The sequence below is a fragment of the Oncorhynchus keta genome, chromosome 17 (assembly GCF_023373465.1).
Source record: "Oncorhynchus keta strain PuntledgeMale-10-30-2019 chromosome 17, Oket_V2, whole genome shotgun sequence".
NCBI lineage: Eukaryota > Metazoa > Chordata > Actinopteri > Salmoniformes > Salmonidae > Oncorhynchus > Oncorhynchus keta.
The window spans coordinates 18,439,077-18,463,345 of NC_068437.1; the positions used below are offsets into that span (position 1 = coordinate 18,439,077).

A 24,269-nucleotide genomic window follows, 5' to 3' on the forward strand; every position below is an offset into this window, starting at 1 on the left:
CACATATAACAGCCTGAGAGTCTCCACCATGACGGAGGCATGGACATATAACAGCCTGAGAGTCTCCACCATGACGGAGGCATGCACATATAACAGCCTGAGAGTCTCCACCATGACGGAGGCATGGACATATAACAGCCTGAGAGTCTCCACCATGACGGAGGCATGGACATATAACAGCCTGAGAGTCTCCACCATGACGGAGGCATGCACATATAACAGCCTGAGAGTCTCCACCATGACGGAGGCATGCACATATAACAGCCTGAGAGTCTCCACCATGACGGAGGCATGGACATATAACAGCCTGAGAGTCTCCACCATGACGGAGGCATGGACATATAACAGCCTGAGAGTCTCCACCATGACGGAGGCATGGACATATAACAGCCTGAGAGTCTCCACCATGACGGAGGCATGCACATATAACAGCCAGAGAGTCTCCACCATGACGGAGGCATGGACATATAACAGCCTGAGAGTCTCCACCATGACGGAGGCATGCACATATAACAGCCTGAGAGTCTCCACCATGACGGAGGCATGCACATATAACAGCCTGAGAGTCTCCACCATGACGGAGGCATGGACATATAACAGCCTGAGAGTCTCCACCATGACGGAGGCATGGACATATAACAGCCAGAGAGTCTCCACCATGATGGAGGCATGCACATATAACAGCCTGAGAGTCTCCACCATGATGGAGGCATGCACATATAACAGCCTGAGAGTCTCCACCATCATGGAGGCATGGACATATAACAGCCTGAGAGTCTCCACCATCATGGAGGCATGCACATATAACAGCCTGAGAGTCTCCACCATGATGGAGGCATGCACATATAACAGCCTGAGAGTCTCCACCATCATGGAGGCATGGACATATAACAGCCTGAGAGTCTCCACCATCATGGAGGCATGCACATATAACAGCCTGAGAGTCTCCACCATCATGGAGGCATGCACATATAACAGCCTGAGAGTCTCCACCATGACGGAGGCATGGACATATAACAGCCTGAGAGTCTCCACCATGACGGAGGCATGGACATATAACAGCCTGAGAGTCTCCACCATGACGGAGGCATGCACATATAACAGCCTGAGAGTCTCCACCATGACGGAGCCATGGACATATAACAGCCTGAGATACCTCACCAGGATACCTCATAGCTGCCATGCTTTTCATATAATTACTACGTGTGCAGATGACGGAGGGTTACAGCTAATCAAATGTAATGTAATGAATGGGTTAGCAAGAAGCCAGCTAATCCGTAATCACCTTATCCTATTTCAGGCTTCATGTCATTCATGGTGCAGTCTTAGCATCATCCACATCCACACAATAATATCCTTCCCCGCGCCAGGCAGGTCACAGAGAACAACCCCGCCCTGGGCATCGACTGTCTGCACCTCAACACCAAAGAGTGGTGCAACAGGGAATTGGCTTACCTAGGCTGAAACTACACTACATTAATGCTGTCTCTTCTCCCTAGACCTACTACTAGGGTCCTCCCTCGCCTTTGATTTGCGGTATGTTAGTAGTGCGCCAGAACTGTTGTGCTTTATGATTTTATTAAGAGGAGACAGTTTAAGTGCAGTTAATTCCCCCCTAACAGAGACCAGGGAGCCGAGGTAGAGCTGAAGAGTGTTTTTTGACGAATTTACCCAGACTAAACAAATGGGTGTTTGGCTCTGGCCTTAGCTGCTGAACTCACAGTTCTCCACACGTTCTGGGATTGACCATAGTTCTCCATTTTTGTTTAGTGGAACACTCTGCTTTTAGGTTTCTAACCTGACAGACTTTGCAACCTGCCCAAACAGTCCGTGTTGCTGCTTTGTATTTCAGCAGATAGCTGAATGAAGTTAAACTCACTGACCTAGTTCTTGTTGCGGACCAGCTATTCTTTCTACCACACTGAGGTATGTGTCCTCTGTTTGCTGATTACCCATCCAGTTCACCACCACCACCACAGTCCATCAAACTAAAGTTCTTATGGGGCCACTGAGGCTGTGGTTGCAGAGCAAATCAACTCCACACACACAACAACACAACCCGAGGATGTACACAAACACAGAGTTAATATGTTAGTTGTGTCGGGGTTTGTCAGACTCCTTGTCGTTGTTATCACCAATAAGCAGTCTCTAGCCTTTTGCTAAAATGTTTTTGAGCGCAGAACGAGTCACTGGTCCTTTTTTAATGCCGTCACTAATTTTTGGGATGAGAGACTGCAAAACCAAAAGTACAAGCATAATTGTTGTGTTGACAAAAGCATTGCTTGCATAACTGTAGCAGCCATTTTGATTGAAAACAGTACTGGTTTGCTTGGGCTAAAGGCTTCTGTGTTCTGTGGTCTATTGCGCAAAAATTGCAGCCCGTTGCCCAGCCAGGCCCTCTCCCCTCTCTCCCTTTGAAGATCACAGGATGTTGTTGCTTAATAATGGGTATTTTTCTAGATATGTAGAATAATCCCCAGGCAGTGCTCCGTCATGCACCATAGGTACCCTGGCCTGTTTTTAAGGATTAATCAGGGGACATACGACTAATGTGAAACATGTTACAGTGTTTCTTGATACAGTGGAAATCGTGCTGCTATCATCACTCTCTTGTTCTAGCTATACTGTGATGTGCTATTTTGACGTAGTTTTAACTTCAGGATTTTTTGCAAAAATGTTCTGCATGGTACACTCTTAGAAAAAAAAAGGTGCCATCTAGAACTTAATTTGGTTGTTCGGCTGTCCTCATAGGAGAACCCTTTGAATATTTTTTTTTGGTTCCAGATAGAACCCTTTTACATTCCATGAAGAACCCTTTTCTCAGAGGGTTCTTCATGGAACCCAAAAGGGTTCTACCTGAAACCAAAAAGGGTTCTACCTGGAACCAAAATGGGTTCTCCTATGGGGACAGCCAAAGAACACGTTTGGAATCCTTTTTTCTAAGCATGTAGAGTGTGAAATTCTGAAAGACACGCTTGGCTAGCATCTCCTTTCCTCACAGATTTTTGACAGCCAGGGGATGTCCAGATGCTTAATAGGTCAGAGTTCAAGCTCTTTGTGGGAGTCAGTCAGTCGGTATATAGGGCTGTGTGTGTCCCTCCCTCTGTCTGGCTGTGAGGGCTTAGAGCGTCAGGGTGAGATCAGTGGGTATAATTAGAGGCAGTTGATTATCCCTCTATCCCGTCTGTATGTCTGACTCCAACAGTAGCCCATTTACTGAGGAAAGAACTAGAAACTGATCCAGGAATAGAGAGCAGGACCTGCCCCATGATGGATGCCCCCTCACTCCTCCTGATTTATTCATGATGCTGAGCTGACTCTGAGCTTCCTGTTGTCCGGACCCCCACTTCCTGTTCTGTCCTGTCCTCTCCCTAATTAGAATAGTGTTTTTTGTGGGGGTTTTGGAGCTGACCAAATGTACAGGTCGAGTTTCAGCGGTGCCAGAGAGCTAGCCAAGGCACACAACCCCCTCCCCCCACCCCTTTTTTGTGTGAATGCCTTAAGAAATTGATATGGTGTTGAAAACCGCAAACGTAATGCTGATTCTGCAGTTCGCTGCTACAGTCGCTCTCCTGGCCCATCCTAGAGGGTTTTTTTGCCTCTTTTGCTGTTTCTTTTCCTTCGTCATTCTCAATCTCCCCTCTGTAGCCATGTTCAGCAGTACACTGTTCACCACTCTGCCTTCCTTCCACCCTCTGTCCCTGCCTGGTCCTGGCTGCTGGTAGAGATAGAGATGCTCCTCGCTGATGGTGATCACTTCACTGCTCAGTAGGTGGATGATGTATTTGGACATGTTAAACCAGCACCTGCTTAGTGTGAGGCCAGCAGCAGCAGGCCAGGCTGTCTGGTTCCTGTCTGGGGCTGAGGGTTGGCCTGGCGCTGAGGCTGAGGCTGGGGATGGAGTTGGAGCCTGGAGCTGGGGCTGAAAATGGGGCTGAGGCAGAGCCTGGGACTCAGGGTGGTTGGTGTTAAGCTAGGACTGGGATGTGAGCTTTGATGAGAGCAGAGTGGGGCTGGGGCTTGAGCTGCAGAAGTGGCTTATCGAGTGGGGGTTGGGCAGAGTTATGGTCTGTGTAGTTGTGCTGGTGGTTGTTGAAGGGAATTATAGCTGGAACTTTGACTTCACAGTGCAGGATTAGCGAGCCCCTCTATGTGACTGACCGGCACCTGCAAGACTGCAATTCAGTTTAAAGTCTGTTTAAATCCGCTTTTCATTTTGCTGGTGGACATGGGTACACCGTGTGATTTGAGACTCAATAATCAGATTGCCTCTTTAAACTCCCCCCTGCAGAATGTGACTTGAAGCTGATTGCTAAACAATAGTGGGGGTGGATTATCATCTTAAGTAGACAGAAGGTGGACAAGATAACAATAAGTAGGATGGGTTTTCTATTTACTCAGCTCTAGGCTCCCATTGAGCGGTTGCTTCACAGATGAAATGGATGCTGTAATGGGTTGACAAGGGCGGACATTTTCCCCAATGATACAATAAAGAGGTTAGTTGTGACTAGTTCAGTGTTGTTGTTGGAGTCTGTGTAAGGCCTAGTGTGTGGTGCCGAGATGTTTTAATGCCCGGGTAGAGCTGGTTAGACCCCAACGCCCTGTTATAGGTGGGTATCACGCTCGCCAGCTCTCGTGAGATTCTCCAGAATGGCAGGGGCGAGCGTTGGGCCAGTAAACGAAAGGTTGCTGGTTTGAATACCCGAGCCGACAAGGTGAAAAATTGGTCGAATGGCCATTGAGTAAGGCACGTAACCCTCATTTACTCCATGGGCACCATACTACTGTGGCTGAGCTTGTAAAACACATTTCACTGCACGTACCTGGTGTATGTGACAATAAAACACGGCCTGCTCTGTTCTCTCAAAACATAAACCTGTGGTGAGGCGTGTTTCTGCGTCACTCTGTACACAAAAGCAGGCAGCCTCAAGCGTGTTTGTGTGGTTTTATGCATTGATCAAAGATAATATAATAACTGGTCCAAGTTCAAAGTGAGTTCACAGTACATGAGGAAATAAAGTTAAAGAGGAAGTAAGCATTGCAGTTGGAAAAGTAATGTGACTTTCTCCTTAGAAGATATTCATTGCTCACTGTAGTGCAACATTGTCTGTTGTGGTCAGTGTCCCTGCACAGTTGCTCTGCCTGTCTTCCTGTTCATATCTATGAGACTCTACTTGTAATGCAAAGTGACATGTTTGGGATGAATGGCAGGGCTCGTGCCAGCCAGGACTGTTAGGCCTCTCTGTTCACTTCTCAATGGAGACACTTCCTGTTGCTGCTTTGAACAGAGCCACATCACACAGACCAGCTGACTTTGGATCAGGGTATTACATGATTAATGGTGATGATTTTGTTTTCATTTCGCACTTCAGTAAGGCCCATAATTATTTGCACCAATGATAACGACGAGCAAAAAAAAGACTATAAAATAAATAATACAAATACTGAGCAATATTATATGATTGAAATATTGTATATTTTTGATCACATTTTTGTAGCATACAGTATAGATCAGTAGTTGTATTATTTATTTAATAGTCTTTTTTGGTCATCTTTATAAAGGGTGCCAATCATTTTGGATCTGAGATTTTAAAAGAAACGTAGGCAAAGGAATCGCCTGCTCAAAGGAGTGAAGTTCCACCACATCTACACAGACATGTTTTAAACAGTAGCCTGACGACTCACACTAAATTATTTCGCTGCTCTGTCGTTCGCTACATTCACTACATGACAAAAATATGTGGAAACCTGCTCATCGAACATCTCATTCCAAAATCATGGGCATTAATATGGAGTTGGTCTCCCCTTTTGCTGCTATAACAGTCTCCACTCTTCTGGGAAGGCTTTCCACTAGATGCTGGAACATTGCTGCAGGGACTTGCATCCATTCAGCCACAAGGGTATTAGTGAGGTCGGCACTGATGTTGTGCAATTAGGCCTGGCTCGCAGTCGGCGTTCCAATTCATCCCAAAGGTGCTTGATCGGGTTGAGATCAGGGCTTTGAGCAGGCCAGTCAAGTTCTTCCACTCGAGAAGCCATTTCTGTATGGACCTTGCTTTGTTTACGGAGGTATTGTCTTGCTGAAACAACTGTTGCCACAAAGTTGGAAGCACAAAATTGTCTAGAATGTCATTGTATGCTGTAGCGTTAAGATTTCCCTTCACTGGAACTAAGGGGCCTAGCCCAACCATGAAAAACAGCCCCAGACCATTATTCCTCCTCTAACAAAATTTTACAGTTGGCAATATGCATTGGGGCAAGTAGCATTCTCCTGGCTTCTACCAATCCCAGATTTGTACATCGGACTGCCAGAGGGTGAAGCGTGATTCATCACTCCAGAGTCACTCAGCTCTTCTGTAAGGCCAATCAGCTTCCAATGTTTATCTATGGAGATTGCATGGCGGTGTGCTTGATTTTGTACACCTGTCAGCAATGGGCGTGGCTGAAATAGCTTCGTCCACTAATTTGAATGGGTGTCCATATACTTTTGTATATATAGTGTACTTTAGTCTGAGAGTGCCAGCCTTGAAGTTGTTTGTGCTGACGAGATCCAGACTCATTGCCAGAGAAGAAACTAACGCCCGTGGGCGTGGCGTAGTGTTTGGCCGGAGCAAGGAGTCTGGGTAGCCAGGCAATAAAAACAGCACACAAAATACTCAACTATTTAGACCTTATTCATCAACAACAAAAGCCCAAACCTCAGGAATTGTCTCTCTCTCAGTCTGCAGCGTTCTACACAGAGAAAGAAAGCAGGGTCGTTCCATATGATTTCATTTACTTTCTGACTGCACCCTTTTTGATTGGGATGAAACCTTTCATTTGCTGAGTGGTAGAAGTGGTCCGGAAGGGACTTTTTGGACCTGAATGACAAAACATTCAGGAGATAGAGAGCCTCAAAATGGACCCATTTTGCATAAAACCCACCCCACCATATGACATCCATGTTACGTCGTCTGAGGTGTTTGTGTTGTGACCGCCAACGGTTGAGATGCAGCATACTCTTGAGTTCAAGGTGTCATTTCAGTCTTAAGTCTTCAGACCACTGCAATTTTGCTGGTACACCATTGAAATATAAATTGAATTGAAACCTTTTACTTCCAATTACTACCGGAAAGATGGCCGCTGGTCCATCCACCATCAAATGCCAAATTGAATGGAGATGTCTATTCTATTATGTATATTTCTGTGATTTCAATACGGTTCCCGTGGAGGAGTGACTGTTTTGATTTAGAAACAATGGATATTCCTACTTAAGTCAACATTCTCTGATGTGTGGACCTCCAACCATCTTTGTGGTACCATTTGAAAGTTTGAACGTTTATTCACATTTGAGTCCATTTATCAGCCAATACGCGACACCCATGTTGGATTCAAGAGTATGCTGTGTCTCAACCGATTGGAAGACACTACACAAACACCTCAGATTATGACACAAGTTTCATTAAAACACTTTTTTCTCTCTCTTCTCAATAAATGATCAAATAGTTTAACAACCCTGTTTGTAAGCTTTCACATTGGTATCAGACTCAACCGTTTATCTTTTTCAGTGGTGAAGACATGGTGTCTAATGGTGGGGTGGGTTTTATGCAACATGGCCTAACATTGAGCACCTCAATCTCCTGAATGTTTTAGCAGTTCGGTTCAAAAAGTAACTTTCTGACCACTTCTACGATGGTCAAACATGTATGGATGGCTTCGTTTCGAATCAAAAGGGGTGCAGTCAGAAAGTGAACGGAATCATATGAAACGACCCACCAGCTAGACGCCTTAGTTTCGAGAAAAGGGGAAAAGGAGAAACAGGGTGGCCATTAAAGGCCCAGGCAACTAAGTTACTGTAATGTGCTCTTAATGATGGTTATTAGGCCTGATTTTTGTCTGTTAAATGCCTCGTCTGATCCCAAGCCTGGTGTTGCTGCAGGCCAAACCGCCATCCGTGGGCTGACTCAGGCTGTTGGCCGATTGTGTGGACTGATACAGAGAAGTGGTAGCGCGAGGCTGTATAATGGCTGCTTACCTCATTGCTGCCCTCTGCTTCTGGGTTTACTACTGAAACACTGATGGTCTCTCTCCTCTCTCCACAGTGTCCAGTGTCATGAAACTAAATCCACAGCAAGCTCCGCTATATGTAAGTACTCCACTTTAATCCCAAATCTGTCTGCTGCATCTGAGGAAATGGATTCAAAGCATCAAAACATATTATGGCTATTTTCTATTGCTAATTAAAAGTTATATTTTGGTGACATGTAAATTATATAGTGTTGTTGAAATATTTGGATTAATGGAACCTTAGAATAAAAGAGAGAATTGCATTCATTATATAGATAGATCGTACATAAGATGTATGTGTACATAACATTGGGTTGAGTGAGTGATAGATAGAGGCCTGTCTGTTCTCTGTGACGATGAGGGTGGGTTGTAAGGGCTGTGCTGGATAATTGCATGTTGGTGCTTTGTTTGGGTTCGAGCATGTTTCATTCGATTTACACGGGGTATGAGGCGCCCACGTGTCACAAGGGTGGCTGGGCTGGAGACATAACACTGTTACTAGATTATGTGGCAAACCTGTTAGACTCTGTTTAAACATGTACCTCCCGGTAAAGCTGGTTGTCCATGTTCACCCTGTGTGTTAAACCAGACCGTCTGGTCTATCTGAACATGGATATATAATGACCGTGTGTGTCTGTGCTGGTGGCGAGGTCCTCGCCCTATGGTCTTAGTGATACCAAGTCTGCTTTGTAAACATAGTTTAGTATTGCTGCTCATATCCTAGAACCGAATGTGTGGGTTAAATAAGTTAAAGATTTACTTTGACTTTGTTAAGTTGTTCTTTAAATGTTTTATTTTTTATGACAAAACATGTTGATGCATCCAGGCAGGGAGGGAAATGTGACATATGACCCATCTCTGTAAAGTAACCAGTGCTTGACTTGCACTGAAATAGGTGCCGGTACTCATTTTGGGTACTGTTTATATTTAGGTGCAGGAACCCCACATTAGGTTTGAGCTATTATTCTATAAGAGGTGCAGGAACTCAAGAAGTAGAACATTTGAGGTGCCAGGACTCAGTTCCCGGTAAGCTCCTGCCCAAGTCAGGCACTGAAAGTAATTCCTAAGTGGGCCTTAAAACGGTGACCGAAGCACTTTGTGACCCTTTGACTTGGCAGTGCGACACCGTTTTTAGGGTGCCAGTCAATGTTTTTAGCTGGTCATGTTCATTTCTGCTTCACAATTATCTTTTTGAAAGTGTATTATTATCGAGATTTATTCCAAAAACAATGGGTATGCAACAATGGGTATGCAACAATGGGTATGCAACAATGGGTATGCAACAATGGGTATGCAACAATGGGTATGCAAACCAGGTATTCAAAAAGTTGGTTGAATATTTGCGATGCGCAATTTAGTCATCATACTCTGTTTGAAAGAATGTTTCTAAAGGCTTTCCCAGAAAACCTTCCCAATGAAATGTTGACTAAAAAGTAGGACTACCCGATGATTTGAACCAATCGCGGGGGACATTTGTTTTCGCAAACTCTGCCATCACATGTAACCTACGCTGTACATTGAACAGTACAGCTAGCCAAACACACCAGTCTCTTACTAGGTGAGCAATTGAGTCTAAAGGGCAACTACACCCTCCAATTTCTTATGATGATTGTTCCCAGAGCTCAAAAGTGGTCTTCTGATGTGGTCGTTGTGGATTTAGAATATCCATTTTTTTTTTGTCATTGCGCAAATGTTTTATTTTTTCTCTCCCTCCTAACAATCACAGTGAATATGATACTGTTAAGTTAATTCAAATGTAATTATTTGTATATGGAGGGGAGGCTATTATAGGCTGTAGGCTACTTGCTCATTCCGCAAATGAAAGATAACGTTTAAATGTTGCGGACATCATCCGTTTCCCGGGCATGCTAATTTAAAAGATGGCTAGTCATAAATTATCCTGTTTCAGCGCCGGGGAAAAGTGGTGCCACCAAATCCTGCCGGTGCCATCAACTGACAAAGTTGGTCTAGAACCCTGCTCATAAATGGAGTCAATGGACAATGTTATCTGTGTGACAATCTCGGTGATGCGAATGAGAGGCCTGCGTGAGTTAGGGATATCTCAACCATCTCCGTGGCCTATTGTTAGTGTGTAGCATGAGTTGGCTCTAGAGGCCAGTAACTGGGTGTGTGGGTGTGGCTTTGGATGGGGCCTGGCTTCAAGTTGCCATTGGATCCCTGAGCTGAGCTTTCAGCTCGGCCTGTGGAGCGGAAGCGGGTACACTGAAGAGAGGGGGAAGGGGGGGTTGTTGCTGTGTGATGTGCGCCCCGGCAGCGTCTGATTTCAGCGAGCAGCCACACGAAGAAGGGGATCAGCTGGGCTCAGTGCACACAGCTAGGTCTGGGCTCTCCTCCCGGCAGAGCCTTCTGAGCATGCTCAGTACACCAAACAGGAAACCCAGGGCCATCAGACATATAGTAGGAACAGGCTCCAGTCTTCCTCTGACAGCCAGGGGTTTTAATTGGGCAGAGACAGGAGACGTCTGTGTCAAATCAGCACTCTAGATGTGGTTTAGGAAGGAGACGTCGTTCATGCAATATGTGCTGATTCATCCTCATTAACAGGGAGGAAAGCAAACAGAACCTGATCACTCTGAGGATGCGATCCCAGCCCTCCTCTCCACCACAGATATTCTGCGCTCAGACACGAGATCAGCTATTACGACTCTGATCTAATACATTCATACAGTCCTTAGCTAGCCTCAGATCTGTGGCCTGCTGTATTACCAGGGCTGGAAAGAGTACTGAAGTATTGTGACTTTAATTACATTTTATTCAAGTAGAAGTAAAATTACTGGAGTTTAAAAAAATGACTCAAGTACAAGTAAAAAGTTGAATTTAAAAAGTACTCAGGGTAAAAGTACTCAGGGTAAAAGTATTCAGGGTAAAAGTAATTGAGTTACATTGACCTTGATAATTAGCTAATTTCACTAAGGTTACCTGAATGTTGTTACACGTGATCTTTTCCATAAATTCAACGGAAAAGGAAGAGGAAATTAATGTGCAGTACTAATTTCACAAACTCCCCCTTTCACTCACTCACCAGGAGTGGAAACTGAAATATCCTCATCAAGTAGAGGTACTGTTACTTCAATTACATTTTACTCAAGTAGAAGTAAAATGACTCATTTGGAAAAATACTCAAAAAAGTACTCGGAAAAGCTACTCAGTTACATTAACAAGAGTAGTTGTAATTAGTACTTTACACCTCTGCGTATTACCTCATTTTGCAGCTCAGCACTTGCTTTAAAACTCCACTTGGCTGAGTTTACTGACGTCAGTCAAGACTGACGTGTATCTCGTGACTAAAACGGTGTTCTCTGGAAGCGTGCGACCTGTCCCTCTTTGTGCCTGTTGTGGTGGGCCATGCTAACTAGAGGATTCAGGAATCCTGTCAGGAATCCAGGAATCCTCCTTAACACATTGTCTAGGAGTACCTCTCCTACACTCAGCCTGGTGTTGTCTTACCTTCCTCAGAACTAGAAAGCTGCAAATCAACGTGACTGAGATGTGCTGCAGTCTGTGGTCACGCTTTTTTGCTAGCTTCCTGCCTGTGTGTCCGCTGTCTCCTGTGCATTACCACCTGCCACCTTTCTGTTCTAAATATTGAACAGGGAACATTAAAAAAACAAGTAGCAACTGAACTCAAGTAACCCCTTGTTCTAAAAGAACACATTATAAGTTAAGTGGTGTGAGAGCAGTTGATACGCTTTGAAACACATGGCTGGTTAGGCCCTGGGGGTTGCAGAACGAGAGAGGGAGTGACTAGCTACACACATGGAGAAGTTCATTCCTTCTCCTCTGTTGGTCTCACTCTCTCTTTCTCCGTCTGTTCCTGTCTCCTCACCTTAGACAATGAGACGGTGAGCTCAGAGTTTGCCCCCCCTGGCCCTATGGTCCCCTCGCGCTGGGTGTGGTGTGAGTAGAGAGTCAGGAATGTAACAGGGCTGGGGCCACTCGTGACAGTGACTCATTCACATGTGCGGGGTGCGCTAGTGTGGCTGGGTTGTGTCTGTACAGGGACCCATTTCAGCAAGGGATCCTGCACATACAAGCTCAAGAAAAAGCAGTTTTGTTCACCTGATAAGTGTGTTGTAACTTGTTTAATTTGAAGGCTCTGATTTTCAGCTGTCAGGGACAACTCTGGTCATGGCCTTGGTTAAGTGCTAAATAAGTTAGAGCAGGGGAACAGTGTGGCTAATTCAATCAGATGCCCTGCCCTCCGTGGATTTGATGTAATTGTTCCAGCCAAGAGAGCAAATGTAGGAATACAGAGTCTGTGTCCTGCCCTTCTAGAAAGCCTGGGTGTGTGCTGTTGGGATACTTTATGTCCTTGGAGTAATACAGCTGTCTCTGACGAGGAGGAAACACACTCACGCACACATAAACACACACACACACACTGGGCCCGAGAGCCACCCAGTCTTTTTTGGTGTGAGTGGTGTCAAGGTCAGTCTGTCATTAGAGTACCTCAGTAGCAGGCAGCCAGGCAGGAGCTCCTCCTTGGACTGTCTCTCTCTGGGGTTATTTCCAGGCAGGAGCTCCTCCTTGGACTGTCTCTCTCTGGGGTTATTTCCAGTCAGGAGCTCCTCCTTGGACTGTCTCTCTCTGGGGTTATTTCCAGTCAGGAGCCCTTCCTTGGACTGTCTCTCTCTGGGGTTATTTCCAGTCAGGTTCTCCTCCTTGGACTCACTCTCTGGGGTTATTTCCAGTCAGCTTTTAAAACTACCTCTGATGTTGATCTCTGGAACAGCATCACAAACAACCCAAGAATGCCTAAGAACACGCTAGACTAGAGGCAAACCACTCCAGACCCAAGAGCAGTGGAACCGTTGGAATCTTAATGGAATGGTTGGGACATTTGTTCTGTGAATTTATCTGTCAGACTTCTGGTACACATGTAGCTTACATAATTTGGAACTCATAATCACATTTTCAAATCCATCAAAAGTATATAAAAAGGAGGAAGGGAAGCTCTGCTAAGGTACACAATAGTAGATTTTGGTAGACACAAGGTGCTCTTTGGTAAACGAAGTTTAAAAACTGCTATGGGTTTTTCCTGCATGAAGTACACCCTGACGAAGGTCATGCAACCAAAACGCGTCAGAGTTGGTTTCCATTCCATACAAATATAGGCATTTTAATGAATTATATGAAGAATGCCTTGGTCCTTCTTTATTTTTGATACCTAAAAACTATATTTCACAAACCCCTGCAGGGTGGTCTATTGGAAAATGTTTTGGTTTAGTTCTCTTTTTGCTCTTGCTCTCTTTCTTTCAGCTTCAACACCTGTTGTCTATATTGGGCTTTTACAGTAGAAGTGGCCCAAGGCCCAGTTTACCATTAGTGTGCGTGCTCTTCCTCCTGAACACCACTGCATTTTACTCTCATGTTTTGATTCATTATTTTTCATTAGTCTTCAGCCTTTTCTCATTGTTGAGAAGCACTTCATGGTTTCACTTTGTATTGCTTGGATTTGTTTTAGACTGTGACCTTTTGCACTTTTGATTGCTTGAAATAAAATATTTGTCTTCAGAGGTCTTCCGATTGCCTTTTATATCGCTGATGACAGTCCTGAAGCCTTTTCCAAACAAGTCATACTGGCTGCTCAAATGATTTAATAGCTTTGTGTCACAGGATTTTGTCATTTGACCTCGGTCTAAAACCTGTCTAACTCCCTTCCCTAGCCACTTTTACATAATGGAAAAACCTTTTGACTGTTCTAAATGAGAAAAATTAAAGTGAAGTCTACTTCTTTCTCCCTCATCACGCCCAACTGGCATCTCCAAATAGAAGCCTCTGTTCAGAGTACATGCTCCAGTAAACCATTCAGCAAGCCACGTTTGCCACCCTAGGGCCATGTCAACACCACGGAGTAGGACACATCAACAGGTTAAGGAGGTGTGTCCTCCACATCGATCAGAGCCGAGTTGAACACAAGACAGGGAGGGAGGGAGCTGCAGACAAACATGCTAGCTACCTCCTCTTTTTGTGTTGCCGTCGGCTACTCATGTAGAAAATGGCTGCTGCAGTTACAGCAGAAAGATCCCATTACTAATCTCTACCTGTAAAACAAGGGTCTTTCTTTCAGATGATCTGCTCTACCACATAGACAAAATCAGACTTTTAAGATGCATACATTAAGGTAAAGAGCTCCAGGCCAAATATGTTTTGCACCTACACTATGTATACAAAAGTATGTGGACACTCCTTCAAATGAGTGGATTTGGCTATTTCAGCCACACCAATTGCTGACAGGTATATAAAATCGAGCACAAAGCCATGCAATCTCCATAGACAAACATTGGCTGTATTTGCACTCACTGTATATAGACTTTTTGTTTTATTTTGTTCTACTGTATTATTGACTGTATGTTTTGTTTATTCCATGTGTAACTCTGTGTTGTTGTATGTGTCGAATTGCTACGCTTTATCTTGGCCAGGTCGCAGTTGCAAATGAGAACTTGTTCTCAACTAGCCTACCTGGTTAAATAAAGGTGAAAAAAATAAAAATGGCCCATACCGAAAAGCTCAGTGACTTTCAACAGGGCACCGTCATTGGATGCCACCTTTCCAACAAGTCTGTTCATAACATTTCTGCTCTGCTAGAGCTGCCCCGGTCAACTGTAAGTGCTGTTATTGTGAAGTGGAATTGGTATGCCTCACAAGCTCACAGAACGGGACCGCCGTGCTAAAGCGAGTAGCGAGTTAAAATCGTCTGTCATTGGTTGCAACACACAATACAGAGTTCCAAACTGCCTCTGGAAGCAATTTCAGCACAATAACTGTTAGTCGGGAGCTTCATGAAATGGGTTTCCATGGCCGAGTAGCCGCACACAAGCCTAATATCACCACGTGCAATGCCAAGCGTCTACAAGCAGGTGTCCACATACTTTTGGTCATGTGGTGTATACAAGATGAACCATAGGATGGCTGGGGGTTTTCTGTCCTCAGGCAGTTGGTTCTAAGCACAGCTGTATGTTAAACAGTGCTAGCGTACATGGTGCAAGAGCTTTCCCGTTGGTTCTAAGCATAGCTTTATGTTAAAGTAAGTGCTGCAGTGTTAGCCTATATGGTTTTCATACTATATTCCCCTGTATTGTGCCTCTCCTCCTCTAACCGCTTGTCATCAGCCACAGACAGACCCGCTGACTGTCATTCAGCACTGAAGGATGTGTGCAGTCTGTCTAAAGTCAACAGTCGTGTCCACATACGGCCACTGTACGCCATTGAACATCCACTATACAAAGCTAGCTAGCTAGCCGCTACAAAGACTACAATTGGTAGCTCCGGACACGTTGCGTGTATTTGTATTTGTATTCTTTTTTGCGTGTGACTGAGTAAACTATGCAAACTATGCATTTTCCATCTTCAGTGTTTATTTCTACATGAAAAGATCCTGCCACTGAAGGAGAGAGATGGGTTATTTGGACTCGTCAGCATCTTTCTGTCCCCCTATCTGTTATTCCTGCTGCATGTGATAAGGTGGATATGATGTGGACCTGTGAGGAAAACAACAGACGGTAGGCAGACAGCTCCAGCAGTACAGTGCTTTGGACCGGCCCACGGATAACCTAGAAATAAGGAAACAGGACTCAGGAAACATAGTCATACTCCAATCTTACTTTCTTCCTCTCTTGCTGTGTGCAGCTGGCTGTCACACTGGACCATGCACTGGTTGAAGCGGAATGACAGGTAGTCATGGTTTTACACCGGGTCCTTCAATATAACAGACCTGTCAGAGAACTGCACACAGCCTGATTGTAACTCCAGGCTGGGGGCTCTATCAATTTCAAGAGTTATTAGTATAAAGAGGTCTCTAAAAAAATAAATCATTCGTTATAATACACACTGATGCAAGAAGACACACACACACACACACACACACACACACACACACACACACACACACACACACACACACACACACACACACACACACACACACACACACACACACACACACACACACACACACACACACACACACTTGTGCAATACACTGTAATTAAATAAGGCAGGGTAATTATTGTTTTAGCAGGGTTTGTTTTTATGTATTCAGTCGAGTATTCCGCCCTACATTATGGGTTGATAGTGCTATAATAAAACACAGCCTCTTCCTACCGTAATAAACAGGTGCTGATACCTGCCCGTGGGTCTTTTTGTTCTCCTATATTTCTGTGTTGGTTTCTCCTCTGGTTTAGAATAGGGATGGGGGGAATCGATACAGTAGAGCAGTTTTTCCACTGGAAATTGTGTTAGCTGTGGGGAGTTAGTGGTAGTGGGGGGGGGGTTTAAGGGGGGGTGTCCCCCTTTTGGGGGGGGTTCGGGGTCCCCCAACAAAATATGTATAAGTACTGAAAAGCTTGGTTCTGGTGACTTTTTAAAATTAAAAAACTCAAATAAACCATCTAAAATATAATTTCCATCCCCAGAAATGAGCTCAATAACGTATCAGTAAAATGATTATAGTATACAGTCTGCAATTTAAGGTTGAGTGTTGCAGTTATCTAAAGAAACACAACAGAGACCTTTCTGAAATAAAATAGTTTATCTTGACAAAATGACCAGAGGAGCATTTGACTGAACATGAATTAGAGCCCACTAATTCATGTTCATCACAAAAGGAGAGCGTTGGAAATGTCTTTTCAAGTTCCGACAAAAACCTAGTTCTGACAGCCTTTGTCAGAGCACTTTATTCTTCTGGGCATTTGGAAAAATATTTCCAACGCCCTCCTGTAATTGAGCTCCTTGATGGGGGGGGGGGGTGCGTTGATGGAGAGCCGGCTGGATGCTCTCCCTGCAGTCTGTTCCTCAAGTCTGTTTTGATCTGCAATAACAGAATGAAAAATAAGAGAAGGGAGAGGGACAAAGAGAGTCGATCTTCTTTCACATTTAAATGTTCTTACTCGTTTCATTGCAGAGAAGTCCTTCTTACAATTAACAGAATACACTGGTATAGTCAGGAGTAGTCTGTCCCCACTCATCAAACTGCGAGGCCAGCTTTAACATTGCCGTCAGCTGGTCCAACCCCTAAAATACAGGTGTTTCAACCCCTGAACTACAGGTGTTTATCCTCTCACTAGAGAACGCAGCCTGAGGTCCCAACACACCCCAGAATCTCCAGGGTTTGGAACCTCCGTTCTAGGCTGTCCTGAAGCCCAACAAGATGACCTCATTAGTTAACCCAACACACATGATGTAACATCGGTTTCATCACAGCATTTGAAAACACACCTCCTCTCTGAACCAAGCCCAGAACTGCTCCCTGGTCTTGGTCGTCTCCACCTGGCCTCTCTCTCCTCCGCCTCCTTGATGTTGAATGACCCCAGACCCATTGGGTCGAGGTCCTGGTGGAGTTGGCTCAAAAATAAACACATGATCCTGTAGACTAGTACAGACTAAATATGCACCATTTTTTTGGTTGCCCTTTGCCCTTAGCTAGCTAATGTTAGTCAAACAAACAAGCTAACGTACCTTTCTTGCAATTTCTCATGCAGGAGCACTCTGAGGTGATTCAAGTGAATTGTGTTTTTGCGCCGCAGAGCGTCTGTATCGAGCACTGGTCACAGGAACGCTGTGTTTCTTGGGTTGCAGGCTGCCTGCAACAGCTCACAGAGCTAAATAACCTTCAGAACTGTTGAACCCAGAATGGATGATCTATTTACTAAGAAAAGAGAGTGTGCATTACAGAACTTTATTGAAACTATGTTTGGTAGAAATATATTATGTTACTTTTGGTGTAGCAGGAATGATTCTGCCGTGGCGCAGCGCCACATTTAAATGAACGCAGAGGAAACACTGCAGTAGAGTATCGCAATATAATCTTTGCCGATTGCATTTTTGAAATGCAAAAAATAAAACCCATACTTTTTTTAGCTAGCGCTAGTCGGTTATAACGATAGGTTATCCTCCGTCTTCTTTTGAAATGTTTTAAAGAGTGTGCCAACATGTTTTGAGCACTTTCATCCCCGACACTGATTTCCTCTTGTCTTTCTGCCGCAGACATATACAGAACAATATGTCTGGAACATCGAATCACAATCAAATCGCAGTACTGAATTGCAATACATATACAGTATAATCGCAATACATTTCGTATCAGCACCTATGTATTGTGATAATATGGTATCATGAGGTCCCTGGCATTTCCTAGCCCTAGTTTAGAGAGTAGGTCATTTCCTTTGCCATTCTGCTGCAAGCTCTAAAGATGTAAACTGAGTTAAACCAATCCAAGTATGTGGCTCAAATGTACAGTATGACTGTATTTCCATCCGTCTTTTTCCAGGGTGAGTGTCTTCTGACGGTGCAGCTTGGTGATGAAGATCATTTGGAGGATGAGGAGGATGTAGAGTTCTACCTGCTGTTTGCTGGCACCAACAAGAGGCACCTGACCAGCACCTTGAGGATCAGCCATGTCACCCTGCAGGCCGTGTGCCCAGGTAAGTCCCACAATGCACCGCAGGGCGTAAAGGTCCCAAACATTCCATTGAACAGGCCAATGGAAAGTACAGGAGTACTGCCACACTGCAGGCCGTCTGTCTCCACAACACTTCGAGTCGTATTGTATCCGTTGCCACACTGTACACCACACATGGCTACTCAAGCTCACGCAATCCCACACACCCGCAGCCCAATGACTTACCATACCACCGGGAGTCCTGGGAATATGGCCGGCGTTTCTCAAAGTGTTCCAGATTGAAACTAGACTAATAATTCACTCTGAGACAGTCAAACATACACTGCACTTATGGCTAGAGACCTCTAATTGCTGTTGATGTTCGGAGACATTCCATCTTAATGTAACGGATGTCAGAAGTGGAGGAAAACCTGACAAGGCTTTAGAGAAGTAAACACCAATATATTCAGCTCCTGAAAGCCTTGCCCCGAGCGTGTGTGCATATTGACCCTAGGTACCTGTATAAGGACATGTGTTTCCACTCCTTTCCCTTAGTATTAAACAGAATGGAATAACTCAATCCTTATCTCTAAAATCCCTTTTCCCAAAGTAGTAAACACACCATAGCCTAATAAATACCTCCACAAGCCTTGCTGTCACCAGTCAGCCTTACAGTGTGTGTCCGCGTGCCAATCCAGTAAACCATTTCCCCCCAATGTCGGGATGCCTTATCTAGCCTATCTACAATACGCTTCATCCCTGCTGTCGCAGCACTAAATTAGGTAGAACTGGATGTGCTGCAAACTGTTTAAAGTATTCCCTCTGTGTGGTTTAGTGGCTACGATGTCATCTACATAATATAAAATGACCTCACAGCGTAGCTACGGTACATTTCTTCGTCCTGTGGAAAGAGCCACAGCAACAGCAACCGTGTCGTTGGCCTGTTGATATACACAAAACTCCACGGCTCAGTGCGGTGCCAGACAATCAGGGAAGACACGGAGTGAAAGTGAAATAAACGTCTGTGTGCTCTGACAGCTGGGCGGCTAGTTGACGGAGAGAGTCCTAGTGAGGCCGGAGGAGGGGAGAACAGAGCGTGGTGGAAGATTCCAGTGGAATGGCTCCATTTGCGCCCCAAATGGCACCCTATTCTCTATTGACAGTTGTGCACTACTTTTTACCACGGCCCACAGTATAGGCAGTACGGTGCTGTTTGGGACAATCTGACTGTGACACATGCCACTGTGCAGCAGCAGCTCCTTGGCACGGCCTGTGTAATCAATCCAGTGTAAGAACACTTAAAGGATTTTGGCCAGTGCATCAAGACCTTCAAATGTAGAAGAGCTTCAGAAAGCTCTGTCATCCTCCTCAGGTGCACTTCTGTCTCCCTCACAGAGCTCTGCCGCCGCCGGTGGTCCCAGCTCTTGTTATCGTGAAACTGATGGTTGCTAGGACGTTTTTATCAACAGAATTGAAACATTGACATTTTGTTTTTTTTAACCCCACGGGACAGTCAGACGAGAGATGAGGTTTTAAACAGCATTCTGGTGCTGGACGGTGGTACTGGTTGTGTGTTTGTCTGTGTGGCAGAGCTGTTTGGATGAACCAAATCTTTTATAGTTGCACGCACGCTCACACACACACATACACGCGCACACATACACGCGCCCGCACACACCACTCTTCATGGGTAAATAGAGACATTTTACATGGGTTTCCAGCTAATGATGTGTGCTTTTTGCTTACACTGCGATGGGACGAGCCTCTTGGCAGCTGACACAGGAATGTCGTCTTTGTTTATGACTGCTTCTCTTCTACATGTACACCACTCTCCCAGTCCTTGGAAATACATTGTTCACAATGTGAGAACTTTGCTCCATAATTATATCTGTCTCAGTCTGGTCATTGGTAGTAAACCATGTTTTCATCCACGGGGTGTTTGTCTAGGCAGCCTTAACCAGAAGATGTCCGAGAGATAAATCCCAAATATAATTTTGTTCTGGGCAGAAAAGTAGTTTAAATATTTAACCCCGGCTTCAGTTATCACCGTGTAAAAACATGGCTGACATGTGGCATATTGATGATGTCGTGATGGCTGCCCCAGCTCGGATTTATCTGTGTTTGTGTTGTGTGTATGGACGTCAGCAGAGCCATGAATAGGAGTGGGTGGGCCTCCTGAATGTTTGCGTGCTGTCCCCCCTGTCCCCTCAGACTTGTGTCACGACTAATATGAGCTGTCAATAAAAATATGGCTCTCACATGGCCTTTTGCTGTGGAGTCCATTCATTTTCAGAACAGGGAGGGACATAGTAAAGGAACAGAACAGTACATCATGTCACTAGGCCATGTCTTAACCCTTTACACTCGTGGGAATTGGCCTATGTGGATAGGGCTCCATGGAAATGTTTCTTACAGAAGAAATATGAAAAGCATAACCATGATAGCAATTGAACATTTTGGGGGAAATGATTAGACCAAAGTTGCGGACACAACAGTTCACCTGACAAGACAATCCAAACATTACACTGTTGATTTGACATTTTCTGTACTTTCTGTGTCGCCACATTCTGAAAATACTCTGGATACATTCAGTACCATGATACGGCTATTCCTGGGAAATGTGGGGTCAGCTAAACATAAGACCAAGAAATGCTAAGGGTTTGAGTGAGAGGACTAACTGGTGTCACCACGTGGCTACACAGGTGCACACCTCTCCAAAGTGTGCACGGTTCCTAAGTCATTTCAATGCACTTTTGTGACTCAAAATAGAGTCTTCAACGACAGTATAAGGTGCTACAGTATATACTTCAACTACAGTATATTTTTTAGCTCTCCTAGCTGTGCCGTTGAGGAACTAGAGCAAGCACACTTGCCACTGTTTAGTTTGGAACACAGCTCTGCATCACACAATCACTGTTGTTTACACAATCCCCCAAGAAACGTCCCATTATAAATGTTCTATTGCCAACATGACTAGCTAAGTTCTAAAATACGATATTACAGTGTTAGGCCTTCAGGGCAATTCAGAGAAACTGATCTTACTGTTGGTGCGCATGGAAAGGAGTGGTGTACACTCAGGTGGTTGTTTTCTTCGCAGTAGACAACCATAGGCTCATTCTGTTCAGGACAACCGCGGGTATGACGCCATGTCATCTTGTAACTGTACATCAAACACTGATCATAAACGTCAACACTGTATATGACATGGCTTTTATGATATGGAAATGTGAAGTGTATGACATCAAAGCGGTATGTATTAGTGCTCTTAATTTACAGCATTTACCTTCACTCAGACAACAAAACATTTGCAAAAGTTGCCCAATTACCAGGAGGGATTTTCAAGCCGTATACGGGTACGAGGGTGAAGGGCTAGACACTTTTCATAGATGCTAACAGGTTTTGATGGTTATCACCCCTGTTTGCGACACCTGTAGCTAATGGATATTCCTCTGATTGTGAGAATAGCATATTTACCTGTTGGTTCACAGGCTTCTACAATAATACACCTTTAAATAGAATTAAAATGGCCTGTTTAAAGGTCCACTGGGAGGGAGGGTAGATTCATGTTTGTCCACTCTGAAACCTGTTGACACCAGACAAGTTATTTGGGCAAACGAAGGCTCAACTGAGCTGTATAGGCCGATACACGCTCTAAACTCACGCTGTAAACTCACGTTGTAAACTCACGCTGTAAACTCACGTTGTAAACTCACACTGTAAACTCACGCTGTATACTCACACTGTAAACTCACGCTTTAAACTCACGTTGTAAACTCACGTGGTAAAGTATTTTGGCATGTCTGAAGCCTTTACATAAGAAGTAAACTAACCCCTTCTCTTCCGTCTCTTTCCTAGCCCATGACTGCTCTGAGTCGGTGCAGGTCACGCTGTGCTCGGCGCGGCCCGGAGGCTCCGTGGACCCCGTGGCTGAGGAGCGCTTCCAGTTCGTCCAGGACCTGGCCTTCGACATGGCCCAGTTCCTGGTGAGCGCTGCGGGGCAGGCTGACGGCCTGGAGGGGCGCTGCTGCTGGACGAGTGCCAGATCCCGCTGCAGGAGTGTGAGCGGCTGGACGACAGCCTCTCCCTGGCCCTTAGACACCTGGCCCTGCCCCAGGGGTGGAGCGTCCTGGGTACACACGTGGGCACACCACCAGGTACCAACCTGGACAACAGCATAGGTGAGTAGGGATATGGTCTCCGCTTTGTGTCTCACCGTGGACCTATTTTTGAGTGCTTCTCACGGTGTGTTCTGCTTTATTCCCTCTTAATGTGCCTGTAGATTTCATACAGTATGTGCTGCCGTGTTCGGTTCACGCCTCAGTGAGGTAATTAAGTAGACTGAGAAACATTTGTTCCCTTCCTCCCGAACTGAGAGATGATTTGGCCGGGTTCCCGTTCTACTGAATGAGTAGTGGAGCGCGCCCACCGGGTGGTTCACTAACGATACTTCAGCTCCGCCTTCCGGGCATGCATAAAATCTGCTCCAGCCACTCACGGCCTCCGGGGAAAGAGCTGGTTGTGGTAACGACCAATCAGAGGTCACTTTGTTGCCTTGTTTTTTTTGGAAGGAGGGCTCAGACATTTCAATCCCACTGCAGTGATTCTGTTAATTGGCACACAGGAATCCTGACAGTGAGAGGAGTGAGAGTCTGACCAGAGAGGACTGCCCTAGTGAGGAGAGGAAGGGCTCTATCTGAGAGAGGGAGGTTGCCATCATGCCCCAGTGTCCCCTGGGATAGCTCCAGTCCTCCCTCCTGATGTTCTTGGCTGGGCTCTCCGGCTGAGTTTAGATCCACTTTATTTCCTCCTCTGTGTTTCTGTTTTCTGCTCCTATTGGGTCGTCGTAAGTCAGGAACGCAATGTCAGATATGCTAAAAACAAACATTCCCACCCAATGAAGAAGTGGGCAGTAACCAACAGTGTTTATTTGGTCTATTAACCAGAGCCTGGGACTTGTTCTGGAGCTCAAAGGGGATTGTTGTGATACATGTCGGGGGCTCTGGTCACAGCTGACTGATGCTTGTTACATTTGGAGCCTGTACGCCTGTTCTTGTCAGTAGAGTGTTAGTGTGCTTTCTCCTCTTTTTCTCTCCCCCCTCTCTCTTTCTACCTCTCTCTCTCTCTCTCTCTCTCTCTCTCTCTCTCTCACTCACTCACTCACTCACTCTCTCTCTCACTTTCTCTCTCTCTCTCTCTCTCTCTCTCTCTCTCTCTCACTTTCTCTCTCTCTCTCTCTCTCTCTCTCTCTCTCTCTCTCTCTCACTCTCTCTCTCTCTCTCTCTCTCTCTCTCTCTCTCTCTCTCTCTCTCTCTCTCTCTCTCTCTCTCGCTCTCTCTGCACCGGGAATTAAAGACTGTATGAATTAAGTTTCATACAGTCACTTGAAAGATCAGTTGGAATGTATGGCCCTATAGAGCCATTTAATAGTACAGGACCCAACATGAAACCTATAGGCTCCTGCAGATCATTGGGAACACCAAAATGAGTGTTGTTGAAACATACGGTCTCATTCCAACTCACTGAAATCTAGAGCCCACATGCTTTTTATGCATGTCTGCATCTAGGCGTCTACTGTCTTTGTATTTTGCTTTGACTGATGACTGATTGTCATACTAACAGAATGTGTTTAATGCTTTAATGTTAGTTACACATTGTGCATGCTGTCAGAATGTGGAGGATGGAGGCCATGCTGAGCCACTGACGGCTGTTATGGCTAGCAGATGTCCTGTTGTGATGTTACCATGTGCCTCTGTCAGGCATAGATAAGGGGAACACAAAAAATGCTGAGAGCTTAAAGACTGAGAGTGCCCCTCCTCCAGGCTTT

The 24,269-nt window shown here is 45.1% G+C and overlaps 1 protein-coding gene across 1 annotated transcript in view; it reads left to right on the plus strand.

The window, feature by feature from the left end:
• The window catches only part of LOC118396556 (A-kinase anchor protein 13-like), a 98,262-nt gene that overhangs the window by 14,179 nt on the left and 59,814 nt on the right, over positions 1-24,269 (plus strand). The window contains 4 exon segments of the mRNA XM_052465643.1: positions 8,082-8,125; positions 18,335-18,488; positions 22,301-22,459; positions 22,462-22,623. Coding sequence (XP_052321603.1) covers positions 8,093-8,125; positions 18,335-18,488; positions 22,301-22,459; positions 22,462-22,623 — 508 coding nt within the window. The 5' untranslated portion in view covers positions 8,082-8,092.